Source organism: Drosophila subobscura, chromosome O (assembly GCF_008121235.1).
Source record: "Drosophila subobscura isolate 14011-0131.10 chromosome O, UCBerk_Dsub_1.0, whole genome shotgun sequence".
NCBI classification, from domain to species: domain Eukaryota; kingdom Metazoa; phylum Arthropoda; class Insecta; order Diptera; family Drosophilidae; genus Drosophila; species Drosophila subobscura.
This window is the reverse complement of record NC_048533.1, coordinates 24049789-24065788: the sequence shown is the minus strand read 5'-3', so window position 1 is coordinate 24065788 and position 16000 is coordinate 24049789. Positions and strand designations below refer to the sequence as shown.

The following is a 16000-nucleotide window of genomic DNA, read 5'->3' as shown; positions in this document are numbered from 1 at the left end:
GTGTAAACTATAAACAAAACCTTCGCATCCCTGCATACAGTTTTCTCACCTCACATGGTCCGGCCCGCAGACCATTATTCAACCAAATCTAATCAGCAAATTCAGCTGCCTTGGCCTTGACTCCGGATGATATTTAGTTATTGTTTAAGCAAGCAGAAGCCTGAAAAACGGGGCACACAATTTGTTAGCTCACTTATTTAATGAGTACAACAGGTTGCAAATCAATCAAAGAGTTTTTCAGAGTGGGAAAGCGATTGTTTGATGTTAAAGTGAGGGGTTCTCCACCCACACAGGAAGCTGGAGTGAGGCAAAATTCACTTTTGGACTGACGCCCGCGCAAATCTGTCATCAATCAGCGTCAGGCAAATGCTTCTTATCATATTGCCAGTAGACGAAAAACGCTTGCCACTGCATCAAGTTGATATTTGTCCATACTTTTTTACTTTTGCTGCTACACCTCTTCCTCCTCTTCCTGTTGATACTCCTGGAGCAGCTGGTGTGGATGCTCCGGATATTGTTGATGCTGCTGCCGCTGTGATAAATGTCATCTGACATGACAAAATATGCTCTCTCTGCGGCTGCACAGAGACGTGACAAGTGTTGGCAGGGAGCCTGAAAGTGGTGGAAAATTACCTATACATAAATGTTCGAATAAATTGAATTGAAAATTCGCATGGCGAGAGAGTTCTTAAACTAAACTAATGTTTTCTTTTCTTTACATACTCGTAGTAAGAGCATCCCCAAAATAAAGAGCGTTGCATTTCCAGCATTTAGAATGTGTGGAGTTTATCCATCTAAAAGGCCCCTCCCCTCCCATAGAGGTAGTCAGGCAGGTGTTCTCCCTTCGGTGCTCCCTTAAGTAAATCAAATATTTGTCAATATTCTATCTCCGTTGAGCTGTGCTCACAGTTAATATTTGCTTTGCTGAAGACCCAATTCCATCCAAAGCGCAACTATCAACGAAGCTGAAGGACAACTTTCATGTACACAGCTTTGCCATTAAGAGAGGCTCCTCTGAGCCTGGATTCTGGAGCTTTGGAGTGTAGATACTAAACTATGTACTGAGAGGGGAGAAATCGGGCTGGGCTCTTGAGCCACTTGCAGTTGCTACTTTGTCAGCATCATTGCCGCGATACGAAGTCTACGATTCTACGGGCATGGGAATCTGCCAGCTTGTTTTCAATTTTCAGACACTACAGTTAGATACACACGAGGATATACACACCACACACCCATACCTAGGTGGACTTGTATGTGGGAACGCACACTGAGGAAACTTTTTATGAACACGTCTGCATTTTACATTAATGGATGAAAAGAGAAAGGTGGATGGAAAGGGGGGTCTTTGTCTCTCTGATGCATACATATATGCTACATATAACTAAGGATCTCCCTCACTCACTCACATGGCTGATTAGCAATGACACAATTAACCCCCTGAGGCCTACACATGTGTGGAAGGAAATTGAAATTACCTTTTTACCCTTCACTCCACTCCACTTCACTCTTTTCTTTCGGTATGGAACAATGACTTGGCAAGTTTTAATTAACCCATTGTGCCGTTCTTCCTGACTCGTGGCAACAATTATCACATATCACATACATAAGTATTGTACGAGTAAACCCAATATGCTCGACAAAACGTTGCTGACAGTCAGCAGTTTTTAATTAACTTTACGAGGCGTTGGGGCGTTGCAATGGCAACATAAATTAGAGACTAAAAATAGCCGCGATTTGTGGAAATCTTTGTGGTTTGCCTTTGATTTTAGACAAGAGCCTTTGTAATTGCATAGGCAGCGGTTGACTGAGCTTCGTGGAAAGTCTACCTTAGCTATGTGACTGAGTTGGTAATTAGAGAGTTGTCTACTTAATAAAAGTCTATAGGTTCTTCTCTCTTCTGCTCCAATTTCTGGGAATTTTCAACATTTAATGAGTGAGAAAGTTTTCGTTCGTCTATCCTTTATAGTTTCCCTAACAAATTTGTATTTTTTTTGCTTTACAAAGTTTTTTTTTAATGTGTGAAATTTGGTGCCTGCCACAATTCTCTTTCTTGTTGTCGCTTGTGGCGCCTCGAAAGTCTTTTGTCTGCGGTTTCTTGCAATGTGTGTGTGTGGGGTGTGGTTTGGGGGCGGCGTGTGAAAGCTGCTTGGAGCGTCCTAATTAGCTAATGGCTGCCTTGCTACTCGTCCTTGCAAGGCACGAAAAGAGCTTAGACTGCTTTTCAGCTCAAACTCAATTTGCCACGTAACAAATTGCCTTGATTGGCATGCAAAAAAAAAAAAACTGTGGCTGCCAACCAGTGACGCCTTCACCTTCGCGTTTGCCACCTTTTCTATGCATTTTGGAGTAATAATGCAGGCGGGCAGGCAGATAGCGCTTCCGTTTCTTTTGTCAGGCCTTAATGCACTTTCAGGAGATTTGACCAGAATGACATTTTAATACTTCTCAGACTCTCTAATCAATTCAATTTAATTTGTGCCATGTCCAAGTTCTGGATCATGTCGTTGTCCATTTCCCTTACCTAGGATCAGGGGAAACATCTGCTAAAGTAGATTTAATGCTTTATGTAAATTCGAGCTCTCGACTGGACCCTGGAAGCGACTTTTAATATGTAGCCACATAAACATTTCGCTGCTCTGTCGTTTTTGTCTATGCGTATATCTGTTGGCTTTTATGTAAATGGCTGGCTGGCCAACAGTGCGTATGATGTATACATAAAATGTTTACGAGTGCCGTAATAAAATCAAATCAAAATTTAATGCTTATACAAGACAGGAGTGGAGTGGCGCCGTATGGAGTGAAGTGCAGGGCTCTGTTGGTCAGCCAGAGGACAGTCTTTTATGCCTTTGCATCCATCAAAATGTCAAATGAGCACAAACACAAGAAGCATACAACATACACAGGGTTTGCTGACCATATGGATATATCCTGACCAAGCATCCCTCAAACATTACGTTGTTTTGTTTGCATACCAAACCCGCCCCGCCCCGTCTTTTGATTTCACAGGAGCATCAATCAGGCTGCAGTCGGGAAATGGGGAAATGAATGCCAGTCCAGGATTTACGCCTGGCGCCTGGGAAACGTTTTTCCTAATCCATTTTACGTGCCTGCTATGAATATCCCAAGGCCACGTCTCGACTTCACTTCATTTACCGCTCTGGTCGAGCATAAGAAATGAATTTACTTATCTGTAAGGGAAAATTCGTGTTTGCTGTCCCGACTGTCCACCCTCCCACTTTTCCCGCATCCATTTTCCGATGGTAATTTCCCCTTCCGGCAAAAGTCATCATCAAAAATCCCAAAAATATACAATTCTCTTTCACTTAATCTATGTAAATGGAAGAGGGCTTAGGAGGTTTGTTTCAAGCTATAGCTCGACTCAATTATCACACACAATTTAAATATACAACAAAAAACCTATTAAACTGACCTGATGAAAAGCCTCTAAAATTGCCAAATATTTATTAAATGCTGTCGCTTTGCTTGAAATGGCTTAGGAGATGAAATAATTAATTGAATGTTTTAAGTCTTAAAAGTGACTAGAGATTTTTCTTTGTGAAATGGCTAAACCAATGAGAATCATTTGTTTTTGTTTCCCTTTTCTTTAACATCAAAATGTTCCTATACAGAACTTATTAGAGAAGCAGAGTAAGTAACTTTAAATATTATTCAACACTTACTGATAACTGAAAGCCGATCAGTCAAGCTCTGGTGCCAAAATATCAAAGGAGTGGGAAGGCAAAATTTTCTCAAATTTCATACAAGAATGGCGACCAGCATCGGCAATTATTTGTCGCAAGTATAGAGTTTATCCAAAGCTGTTTCAAGGTTAATGTTGAACTTTTGCGGCGGAAATAATTTAGCAGATGACCCTGAGGTCGGGCGCAAAACTTTTTCGCTCTTGAAGATTTCAGCCCACGAGCCGCCTATCCGCTCATTCGCTCATCGCCAAGTCAATCAAGTTTTAATGATGCCACAATAAACCCGCCCGCTGAATAATTTAAGAAATGTCCACGGGGCATTATTCTCGGGGTGTTGTATTTGTCCGTCTTACACTCTCCGTGTTTGTGTGTGTATGCGCATGGGTGGGGAAGATTGCTGCATACCTATGGGCGCGGCCAGCGAAATCTGAAATTTTAATTGCGAGCCATTTTGTTTAAGTGTCTGGCAATCATTTGTAATAATTCATGCGATTCTTAATGAGAGAAACGAGATTGCAGAAATGTTTTCGTTTTTGATTTCGATTTACACAGTTTTATTTATTGAAAAATACGTTTTCGGTTTCATTTCTTTGTCGTAAATAGGTTTGCATTTCGGGAGTTTCGGGAAAGGGGTTTAGACATATGCATTTTATGATATGATTTCCATTTATGGACTTTCGTATTCGACTAGCTCGTTATAGTTGTACACACACAAAGATACATATACCCATTATACATACATATGTATTTATATTTAATTTTATGTACTATAACTTGGTTTTTAGACCCTGTCTAAGGGTCTCGTAGTTGAACTCTAAAAATACAATATGCTCTCTTGTGAGTTTGCTTCAATGTTTGGGTTTTTCATTTAGCGACAACACAGTCTAAAAGTAATTTTTTGTTTGTTTTTTTGGTTTTTTGCCAACATCTCTCATTGTTTCGCCAGATTGAGGCTTAATTCATTTTCATTAGGGCGACAAGCGGTCCGCCCCAGCGTCAATCTTCATTATCCAACAGGGCCAGAGGCAGAGGCAGAGCCAGAGCCAGCCGATTGTCATTCCATTCGGGTGGCGCCACTGGACGCCACCGGTAAGCCTCTCCGCCTACATAGCATTGGGGCCCGGCCCCATTCGGAGGAGACTAATTCAAATTTAGTTTACCTCTGTCAATGCCACTGTCCGCCCTCCTGCCACCATCACCACCATCACAGTCGCCTCAGGGGCTTGGCTGCTTTTCCAGAGGCACGCCCTACAAGAGCCTCTCCAGATCCTCGCTCTCCGCATCGCTGATGAAGGAGTCGGTGTCCGTGAAGTAATCATCGTCACATCGATTGCGTCGACAGCAGACGCGTCGCCCCATCTCCTCATCGCTCCAGTGCTCGAACTCCTCTTTGTGGTGCTCCAGCAGCATTAGCGAGGGAAACAAACTGTCGCAGCCACTGCAACTGTGGAGGAGATACAAAGCCATGGAAAACGAGAGAAGGAAAAGTGAAAAGTGAGAGCGTCAGCTGGCTTAATTAAGTGCAGTTCTCTTTACCCAAAGTGACGTTTCTTCTGCTGGTGCGATGCAAGTTGACGATGACAATGGAAAGCCCTGTCGCACACGTTGCAGGTAAGCGACTCATCTGCAAATGGAAGGAATTGACTTGACTCTCTGTGTGCACTCCAACCGGCTCATCAGTTGGCCATTATGGCACACGGACAGAGCACTCACCGTAGTCATCATCGTCGTCAGCCATGGCCAGGGCATGCAGTCGACTTATTGTGTTTTCGTTAATCTCCTTCGATGTGGATGTGACCCCAGAAGCCAGCTCCTTTGATGTCTTGCCTTTGGCCTGACACAACCCCAGCTCGCACAGGGCACTCTCTACCACAAAGTTGCCCTGACAGTCGGCATCCGTGCAGGCTAAAAGTGACAGGCTGCCATTTCCATTCCCGTTCCCATTGCCATGCCCATTTGCGTTGACATTGACGTTGGCATTGGCTTCACCTGGTGGCTCCCCATTGCCATTGTTGGCATGGCTGCTGCAGCCAGCGCTGGAGTTCGCTCCAAGCATTTCAAAGTCGTCTAGCTCATCGAATGGATCATCGATTTTGTGGCCCAGTGACACGACATCGTCAGCCTCGGCACTGAGTCGTCCGTATGCCTTTCGTGGGGGGCGCTTCACATATTTGTCTGCCATAAAATAAAGGGAGAAAATTCATGACTGAAGGCTATTGATAAAACTTGCCGTGTCTCCTTTTAAATGGTCTACTTTTTTCACCACTTTCTTTGTCTTTGCCACAGATTGGGAATTGGGAAATGCTCCTCAATGCAGCAGACAATTTATGGAGGCTTTTGTGTCGCTTTCGATTGTCTCTGAGACAAAATGTTACTCTTTTCCCACATTCATTCTCTGCCTGCCTGTTCTCAAAAGCCGTGAAGTGATAAAATGGGATTTATTGAGGGTGTTCTGTGTGTGTGTGTGATTGGAGGGTAAAGCACCGCAAATAGTTTCCTGGCCATGGAATACTATAAACCTTTTTATTTACGGCCCAAAAATTAATGGCACGAGTGCGTTGGAATTTTTATGGCCAGTTGGTCATTCGAGGTCTCATTAGCAGCTCATTATGTGGGCTTGACTCTCTGCTGCTTGGAATTGCAAACCGATCCAACAATGCGTATACGTGACGACACGAAATTCCCATTTCTGGCTTAAAGGCACTTAAATGCTCAAGCAAACAAAAGTGCAAGTGTTTAAATAGTTGTAGAAAACCGGAATCGACTTTTAGAATACTTTCAAATGAGAAACCAAACGATTCCTCTCTAGATAAATACAATTTCGTTTAGTGGTTCTCTTGTTGTCCGTTCCAGTTGTGGTTGCTCCGACCAAAAAGAGAACACGAATATGAAAAGTGTGACCAGTAAAAACCCAAACACCAAGTGCATATATGGGGAGCAGATGGACGTGGTGAGAGAGGGCGCTGAGTGAAACTCAATTTTATCACCAAATTGTGCACCACCACCACCACCACCATCTGAGACACACCAGAGTTGGGGTGCCAAAACGTATGCTGCAGACCTTAAAAGCAATGTTTACCGCGCTGACTAGTCTGGGACGGAGTGGACTACCAGACGCAGTGTGTATTTGCGATGAAAATTTATGACACAAAATGCGAGTGAACGGAACGGAAAAGAACGCCTTAAAGTTTTGGAAGACTGTAATCTCGGCGAGATAAAAGTTTCTCTCTTGATTCTACTTTAGAATTACAGCACAAATTATTACAAATGATGCCGCCCGCCGGCAACAAAATATAAATCATGGCCCAAACAACAGACAACAGACTGGGGCCAGCGTTATTAATACGCCAGATAAATGCCTAATAATTCTTCGCCTGCTGAGACCCAAGATACATATTTCCAAAGAACGAGAAAATGCCAACCATAATTTATGATATGTTGCTGTTGTTATTGTTGCTATCATTTCGCTTGTCTGGGAGAGGAGAACCCAGACCTAATGATGCCTTCAGCCAAAGAGAGAGCCAATAAACAAGAAAAGCAGCCAACACAGCGAGAACTTCAAGTTCCGTAGGTTTAGATACCCTTAGAGATATTTTATTCCTATGGTGTATTCTTATATGATATAGTGATGTATTTCTGTCGGCTACTCCTTTCCTCTCTTCTTTGCAAAAATCTGTTCAAAATCGTGGCACCCTCTGCAAGGGTATTAAATTACAAAAAACAAAGTAAATATTTCGCTTGGAACCTCAGCTAATTGGCTACACATACATAGATACGCAAAAACACACAAACAGATACTAATTGCCGTTGCTTGTTTTACAATTTCGCTCGCTTCTCCTTGTCCTCTTCCCTCTCAACAGTTTTTACAAATTGAATGCACAAACGCATTATTATCAATGACAAATGGCTGTCATAATTATCGGTTAATGCTGCTGCCATATGTTGCCCCAGCATTTGCATAACAGATATAAATCCCTCTCTTTCATTCACCCATCAACACACTCTGTCCGCCACTGCTCATGTTGAGCATGTGTGAGGACAACGTACATATGTTGACAAAAGCTTAAGGGCGCGCCTGCCGCCGTACATGTTGTTGGCATTTGTTCAACTTGGTAAATGTAATTTTTTCTGATTAAATTTCACGTTTGCCGAAAGCGTTCGGAAAAAAGAAACCATTTTTCCATTGCAATTAATGTCGCGAAATGTTTACAAATTTGTAAAGTGAATAATGCCAATTTGTAACGTGCGCGTGTGGAGAGGTTAACAATTATTGCAAACGAAGTTGTTAATAATACATTAATTAAATAGGAAATCCGTAAATTTCTGTAATGGAGGAAATGGGTTCAGGCAAAGTAATCAACTTAATCCCCTGCCATGCCCTAAAAATATGGTAAGGGATTCTACATTGTGAGGTTCCAGGCGTGCTCGTAAAATCCTTGAAGGGAGAGCTTTGAGCATATGTCTTTGAAGAGAATTTTGACAAGCTGTCAGCAGACTTGCGAATGGATTTAACAACAACTCATCTAATCCTTTTTTTTTTGTCTAAACTAATGAACAAATGAACCAAAACAAATGGAATCAAGCACAAATTGACATAGCTAAAAGGGTGGAAAACAGATTGCCTGCCATGAACAATGATAGCTAGTGAAACTAATTTAAATTGTGGCCAAAATTGTAGTTGGCATTTGGCCGTGTTTGCTTGTAATTTGTTCCACGTGAACTAATTAATATGCACATACGAGTTTGTGTATTTGCCGGATATAGAATCGAGAGATTTCTGGGGTCTATAACACCGGCGGTTTTATGTTTGATCGGACGCTGTGCAGACAATGCAGGAAAAATCGAACAAACCAACAAAAATCAACGAAAAATTTCGATGACTTGCCTCTGGGATGCCTCTTCCAATCCCTTTTGTCTCCCTATTTCCTGTGTGCGTGAGAGATTTAGCGCCTAGACAAAAGCATCTGGGGACCGAAAGCCTAAAGTGTTTTATTTTCCGACAGTCACATCCGTGCCACGTTTAGGTCCTGACACGTGCGGAGGCTCATTATTGCGTAGGTTTCTAGGGGTCTCAATGTTATTTACTTTACTTTGTGCTACCCCCTCTTTTTGTGTTACCCCAAGATAGTCTCTGGTGAAGTACCATACGCCAGAGCTAAAGGAAAACAATATCTGCACGAGTGCGAGTGCCATATACTCCTACATATATTCCACAAGTCATTTGGAGAATTTTAATTAACTTGTTCTGATAACGAGTCTGAGTTGGGCTTATGAATGGAAGCCAGGACTTAACTGAAACATGAGTCTCATTTAAAGCAAATATCTCCAAGGAAATTTAGCTTTGTTCAATAATTTGGAGCGAGGTAAATCTGAGCTGCAAGTAGATGATGATATATTAAAAACGTAAGTTGCAGGAAGTTAAGTGTGGGTGAAATTTGATGGAATTCTTTGCCTTCTATTCTATGTCTTCTATTTAAATCGGAGCTGAGTCATTGTTAATCAACTTATTCATTGACTTGATTCCTTTTATTTCAACTCTAGATCTGTTACTTTTTTCGTATATTTCCTCTAGGGAACTCCCTTAATACACCACTTCGAAGTTATCGAAGTTGTTGCATTCCAGAACTTGCATTCTATTGATGTTCATATTTTATTCCGTTTTATCCATAGCTTTCGCTCGCAAGAGTATGACCCGCAATTATATTAATTACAGATAAAACCAATAATTGATTAATCAGCCTAATTAATTGCGGACTCCTGCAATAAATTAATTGCTGTCCATCAGCGACTTACCTTGTGTGCTGTTGCTGTGGTTACCTGCGCCAGAATTGTTCTTGGAGAAGCTACAGTTGTTGTTGAGGGAGTTGAAGAAATTGGCGGCACCCGTGCGGCGTAGAATCCAAAACATTTTCAATATTTTTACTGTTTTCTTTGATATGTGGCAACACGGAGAAGTATGCTATGGATAATGCCGCACCGACGGCATTTCCACGCCACGCAACGGACGCTGATAAGCGAAATATAGAGACTGTAGTAACTCGGGCACGATAAGCGACAACGACGACGACGATGAGGACGACGAGGACTCACGAGCAGCGAATGCCGAGAACTGCTGGCGACCGTGTTGTGTCGATGTCTTCAGCCAACTGACGGGAGCCCGCCTCGGGACTCGCATTTTATAGCTCACTCGCTCTCTCTGTATTTTTGCTACAGAGGAACTGAGTTTTTAAAGAGAGAGTGAGAGTATTCTGTTGTGTGCTCTCCCCGTAACGTAAGGCTTTACGTCGTGGACTGCTCACTTAATATCCCGTCCGCCACTTGGGGCTGGGTAAACGCTAAACTTGACCTTCGTCAACAGTTGCATGTTGCGGGGTCCGTGTACGCTGGCAGCTCATAATTTGTTTTGTTTAATAAATGATTACGTATGCGTCCTGTTGACACAACCCCCGTCTCCGAGATACGGCCGATTGAAGCCAGCTGTCAGTGTGTGCTGGAGCCACTAAAATGCCTATCAATCATGCAAAACCGGAACCGGATACAACTTTGTTGTCCCTCCTTTGGCAGGCAGACAGTGTTTAAAGTTTTATATTCATCTTATCGGGCTGCGCTGCTCAATTAGACGGCGACGCCGACGACAAAGACTTGTGCCCTGTGAGTCTGTGGAAGCGGAAATGCCGCACGACAACCACCCAAATGCCATTCAACTTAACTGCTGGCAACACATGCATCCGCAGCAAAGTTTCCACTTTATGGTTAACGCTTTCCTACGAAAACAAAGCAGGAGTGAAGGGTGCTGTTGATAATCCGACTCGACGATACCTTGTACTCGGAATTGGTGTTTGGTAAGCGCACGTCCCAGACAGACAGCACTGAATGTCACCAGCACTTGTTAACCTTTAAATCTACCTTTAACAGTGCTTATGACTTCCTTTCTTCTTTTACTTGTGCGTTGTAACCTTGTTGGGCGATATTAAGGGGTATCCACCTACCTACTCTCGCACCATTAGCATTCAAGTGCAAGTGCAGGAGGCTGAGCGCAACAACAGTTCATTCCCTGCGAAGTGTCGCCTCGCATTTGGCTTCGTCTCAATGCGTTTATTTGTTGCACGCGCAGTGTGTTCTTAAAGCGCCCTCAACTTTAATGCCGCTCAACAAATGTCTGGCCACACGCCACAGCACTAGGACCAGGACAAGAACAAGACCAGCCATAGCCATCAGCAGTGATTTGATGAGTCAGTTTCGGGTCAGCGCTTTTGTTCTTTGGCTTTATTCAGGGAAACACGATACTGATACGGTAGTGGCAAACAGAGCACACACAGAGAGTGCCCCTTTATAATGGTATGTAAGGAATACGAATATGTTGTCCCCCTTAGGAGGGAGAGGCTACCTTAGTGCGCATTATATATTTCCAATGAATTATTTAATCGGAGAGTTGACGTTCAACAATTCAAATTGCCACAAATTGTGCCCTGAACTTTTGGCACTACCACCAGCATTACAAATTCATTTGCTACGTGCCAAAGTCACAACAAATGAATCCAAATGGATCCAAATGATTTGGCGTTTGAACTTTTGGATACTCGTATGTTGCGCAAACTTTTGCCACATAAATTATGCACTATTAAGCGCTCATGGGTTATGCATGTCCTTACCGAAAATCATTGAAAACAACAAACAGCCGGACCACTCTGACAGCAATTAGATACATTTCCATTCCGAATTCATGTAACAGGATACTTCTGTCGGGCAAATAATGCAAACTGATGTCAAAGCAAACACTTGAACCATACTATTTAGTTTTCATTTTGGAATTTGACTCTTCCACATGATGTGTTGTGATTGTCGGCTCGAATTTCCTTTTGTGCCTCAAATGAAGGGATGAAATTAACTGTTTTAATAGTTCCATTTATTCAATGTGGTCCTTGGAAAGTTGTCAACTTGCAAGCTATGTAAACTTGACAAACTCGACCTCAATCAATATTGATAGGGGCGGCTTCCTTCGGTTTACTTTGACTACTTCAGTAGCTTGGCATAGAATGTCCTGTGCTGGAACTTAATTCTCAGCACACAGCTACAATTAATTTATGGAAAATGATTTAAGAGGCTGACAAGTTTTTCAATCACACTCACCCAATCAGAATAAACGATATTAAGTAGAGCGCAGCGCTGAGGAAGTTGAATCCGCCCGGATTGCTGGCCAGGGAGCCCTTGTAGATGGCCGTGTATAGGGGTGCGGCCACTGCAGACAAATTATGATGGATAGGGAAAACGTTTAAGCGGAAAGTCACTCACCAAATGGTGCCACCGATTGCACAATGTTGCCAATTGCAAAGAGTTTACCTGCAGTCGTTTGGAATCACGTTTTTGGAGTTTACTTGGAATAAAGATATTTTATCATACGTACCCGTATCGGAAGCTGGCACTATATTGGATACTATGGTGCGGCACATGGGTCCCTGAATAGAACGAAAGACTCCGAGAACCACCGACAAATACAAGTGCCAGGATAGGATGGCGAAACCCTTGGACAGGCTGCTGAGGATCTCCGAGACGAGAGAGAGTAGTGCCAATGCAACCACAGATACACCAAATACCTTGAATAAGATGGCAAACTCATTATCTAGATGTTTTCCTTTGCAAAAACTGTACCTTTTTCAAAATAAGAAAGCCAAGGAGGGCTCCTAGCATGGGCACCGACTGGCTGACTGTCTCAAAGATGGTGTACTCGCGAACAGTCATGTGAAACTGTTGACGCACAAACAGATACATCACAGTCATCACGCCATCTGAAAAGGGAAGCATCGTATCAATCATTGATGTAGTCAGATGTAAAGGATACTCGTACCGCCAACAAAGATGGAGACAAAGCCAGCCAAAGTCACAAGCCAAATGATGGTATGGGCATTATTCTCTCTCCTCTTAAAGCAAGTACTGAACAAATCTTTGACGTGTTTCAGACTGAACAACCCAGGTTCGCTCTGCTCCACTTGGCAAGTTTTCTCAGAAAGCTTTTCAGACTTCTCAGGTACGTTCAGCTGCTGGTCAGAGATAGTGATGCTCACAACCGCATCCTTTTGTTTATCTGGGATATCCTCATCATCCTGCAGCATGCCCAAGCTCTCGGGAAGATAGAAAACTATGAAGAGTGTGGCCAAGACAATCATTAAACAGGAGAGACTCTGCACGAAGGCCGCACTGGTGGCTGCGTAGAGAAAGCTGGAGAGGAGTGAACCACTTGTGAGGGCCACAAAGACTATCACCTCTATAAACATCATTCTGTAGACAGGAATGAGAACCAATTATAAACCCTCTTAGCTATTGTACTGTTCACCTGTAAGGCCTTGTTTTAATGTCCGTTGTGTCCGAAATGAAGCAGGAGGCGGCAACATAGAACACGCACATACCTCCAAGCAAGGAGTGGGGCACCGCAGCCAGAGTGTACCACCAAGGATTGACCATATAGTAGCTGGACATCCAGCAAATAACCGATGTAACCAGGGAAGAGGCAGAAAAGCCAATCATGGATACCACCAGCAGGGGCTTGCGTCCATAGCGATCCGACCAGGAGCCTATAAAGAGCCCACAGATGGCCGGTACAATGCTCTCGAAGAGCGTGCGGATTAGGAACATGTTGGCCACATACGCTTGCAGCTCTGTTTCGATGGCCTGCAAGAATGGTGAATCTCAAAACAATTCGAAGCATTTTATTTCACTCACTTGTATCTCTGTGGAGGTGTTTTTGCTATCTAAGAGTTTACAGTCTGATTCGTTGTACTGAAATATCACTGTACAGGTCTGGTAGATGAGCTGATTGCGCATGATTGTACCTGTAAGGGTCGATTATCGTACAAGATAGTTTGGGCACAGAACAATTTAGCTCACCTGTCAACACGTGCGAGAAGATCAGCATACATACAACCGGTTCTATATAGAACATATTGAAGAGACGTCCCCATTTTAGACTCTTGAGTTGCGACAACGAGGCCTTCTCCACCATTTTCGCAAAGTTTAAATTTAGTGGAAATGGTCAGATTCACCAGTTCTAATTCACTTTTATTGCCTAACCCAAACTGCTGAGTGGCAGTCTGATAAATCTTTATGTAATTTGTTATTCAACCTTCACCAAATATTTATCCACTCGTTTATTCAGATCACAGCCGATTATTAATTATTGAGTTGGACTCCTCGCTTCGCTGGTTACACAGTTCGCTCAGGCGGCACGGAAGCAGCATCAGCATCCGCAACGGCAACGCGACAGCTTGTGGTTCGATTTCGGTGGGTTTTCAAACATGAAATGACCAGCCGTCCCCCCATTCGCACGTTTATATAGCTTCGCGAATCTGTTAGAATTTAGGTGATTTTTATGGGGTTTTTTGTGATGTAATTGCAGTCTTTCTCTACAATTTGCAAACTTGTATCTACTGTTATGTTTGCTGTTATTCATTTAGTTTGTTGCTAGTAGCTGACATGTGATATGTGAGATTTGCCAAAATAAGCTATGTGAAATCCAAGTACATAACTTTCACAATTTTAAATACAGGGCTCTGCACTTAACCCTTTTATGATGAGGAAACTTTGCTGGTGCCACGGGGCACACGCCCACACGCAAAATTGAGCAAAAGTGTTTTGTAGTCAGGAGGCGCCCAAACGAGAGCAACTTTGCTTGGGTAAATTACAGGCCGACACTTCTGTGAACTCGTTTCTCCCTCCGTGGCTCGTTTCGCGCTTTTTCCACTATTTTCCCCTTTATTGCACACCACGAAATATGCATAAAGATTTTAAGCTTAAAAAAAAAAGGGGAGCCGTGCCGCCAAGAGCCTCGACACACAGATACTCGGCAATACAAAACTTTCTGAAATTAGATTCTATTAAAACAACAAAAAATGCTAAAGTCTTTTCCCCGACTTAAAGTGACGGGAAGGCTGTCTGCCTTGGTTCTTAATGAATACCAAGCCGACTTCCAACACCATACTGTGTCTGCCTTTATATACATACTTTGCCGAGACGGAAACGCTGTTGCATACATTTACACAAGCACAATATACCCTTGAACCGTACCCTAGTACTGTGTATAAAAACGGAGAACAGTTTACCAAAATAATTTCATAATTATTTTTGAAGCTTGGTTTCTTTCAGCATAAAGTGGTGCTCGTTTGCTGGTTTTTATTAACTCCCTGGCGTGGTTGCAATGTTCAACAACAAAAGATAGTCAGATAGAGTTGGAGATGCAGAGGCACTGCAGCTTTGTTCTCTTTTTGGAGCACATCACGCATACACCGAGTATGCCGGGCCATTGTTAACAAGCTAATTGTAAACTCTTCCGCTTGGCGTTTCGTTTTATTGTTGTGTTCCCGGACTCAAACAGAACAAAGGAACAATATTAAAGTCCCAGACTAGCAGACTGACTGCCAGATGCGAATGCCCCAAAAGAGGCTGAGTTCACTCGGCACATGCTAAGTTCATGCAACTATTGTCTTAGATGGCATTGCGCAACATGCTACTGGAATACTGGAATGGGGCAACTGTTGGCGATGTGTGCGGTGTGCTGTTTTGTGCTGTTGACACACAGAACCCACGACAACGGCAACTTGTGCAAACTCGGGCGAATATTAAAAAAAAAACAAAGTGAGAGACAAAGCAGCAGGGAAAAGGAGGGTAAGGGAACCACCAGCCAAAAACATAAAAGGCCAGAAAAGTTGAGCAGACGAAAAGCAATTTCTTGAACGCAGCACGTGCACAAATTCATTGCTTTTTGGCTTAATTATTCCAAGATGAAATGGCAAAAGGGACACAAGTACACAAAAATCTTCGACCCTTGGTCCGAAAATTTTGTGAAGCTGTTGTTTCACGAAACCTTTTCACCCGACACTTTTACAGGAGTGTGCGAAAGGGAAAAATGAACCTTCTCGTGGTCTTACGGGATCCAACATTGCTACCGAGCGTTCTATGATTGGATTAACTTATGAAATCTGGTGGAATTGTTTAAAAAGTGCGTCGGTGGAATAGTTGTCGTGTAACAGCTGCTCTAATTGTACTTTTAGCTTTTCTTCTGGTTTCAATTTTGCCAGGCACCTGCTTGACTGATGATTTATGAAGGTTCTGCTTAGTACTCGCACTCTTCTCGACACGAAACTCACGACCTTATTGGTAGAACAGCTTGTGACCAGTTTCAGCGCAATATCTAGGGATGCTAAGGCACACATAAGATCAGAAGAAGAAAAAAAGATAAGAGGCGGCTGCAGCTGCTTTCAATGGTGCTTATCATTTGTTGACTGAGAGATTAACAATTTAATTAAATT

General features: G+C 42.9%; 2 protein-coding genes across 2 annotated transcripts; both read right to left on the bottom strand.

Annotated features, from left to right (window-relative positions):
• Positions 1-4234: 4234 nt before the first annotated feature.
• LOC117898198 lies at positions 4235-9835 on the bottom strand. Its single transcript, XM_034807418.1, has 4 exons — positions 9495-9835; positions 5415-5876; positions 5238-5325; positions 4235-5145 (listed from the first exon to the last, which is right to left on the bottom strand). Exons 1-4 carry the CDS (start codon positions 9607-9609, stop codon positions 4950-4952), a joined length of 861 nt encoding a protein of 286 aa, XP_034663309.1. The 5' UTR covers positions 9610-9835; the 3' UTR covers positions 4235-4949.
• A 1733-nt stretch (positions 9836-11568) lies between these two features.
• On the bottom strand, positions 11569-14086 carry LOC117896400 (proton-coupled folate transporter). Its single transcript, XM_034804711.1, has 9 exons — positions 13584-14086; positions 13419-13528; positions 13033-13367; positions 12547-12977; positions 12351-12487; positions 12106-12295; positions 11994-12041; positions 11832-11940; positions 11569-11772 (listed from the first exon to the last, which is right to left on the bottom strand). The coding sequence occupies exons 1-9, from the start codon at positions 13696-13698 to the stop codon at positions 11715-11717; spliced, it is 1533 nt and encodes a 510-aa protein (XP_034660602.1). The 5' UTR covers positions 13699-14086; the 3' UTR covers positions 11569-11714.
• Positions 14087-16000: the final 1914 nt, after the last annotated feature.

Bases quoted from the DNA above. Each gene is read 5' to 3' on its own strand.
- LOC117898198 (XM_034807418.1), bottom strand. From the start codon at position 9,609: ATGTTTTGGATTCTACGCCGCACGGGTGCCGCCAATTTCTTCAACTCC. The intron at 5,326-5,414 runs GTGAGTGCTCTG...TTCCATTTGCAG, and splicing joins TGACGACGATGATGACTACG to ATGAGTCGCTTACCTGCAAC. The intron at 5,146-5,237 runs GTAAAGAGAACT...TCTCCTCCACAG, and splicing joins CAGAAGAAACGTCACTTTGG to TTGCAGTGGCTGCGACAGTT.
- LOC117896400 (XM_034804711.1), bottom strand. From the start codon at position 13,698: ATGGTGGAGAAGGCCTCGTTGTCGCAACTCAAGAGTCTAAAATGGGGA. The intron at 11,941-11,993 runs GTGAGTGACTTT...ATTTGTCTGCAG, and splicing joins GCAATCGGTGGCACCATTTG to TGGCCGCACCCCTATACACG. The intron at 11,773-11,831 runs GTGAGTGTGATT...AATTAATTGTAG, and splicing joins ATATCGTTTATTCTGATTGG to CTGTGTGCTGAGAATTAAGT.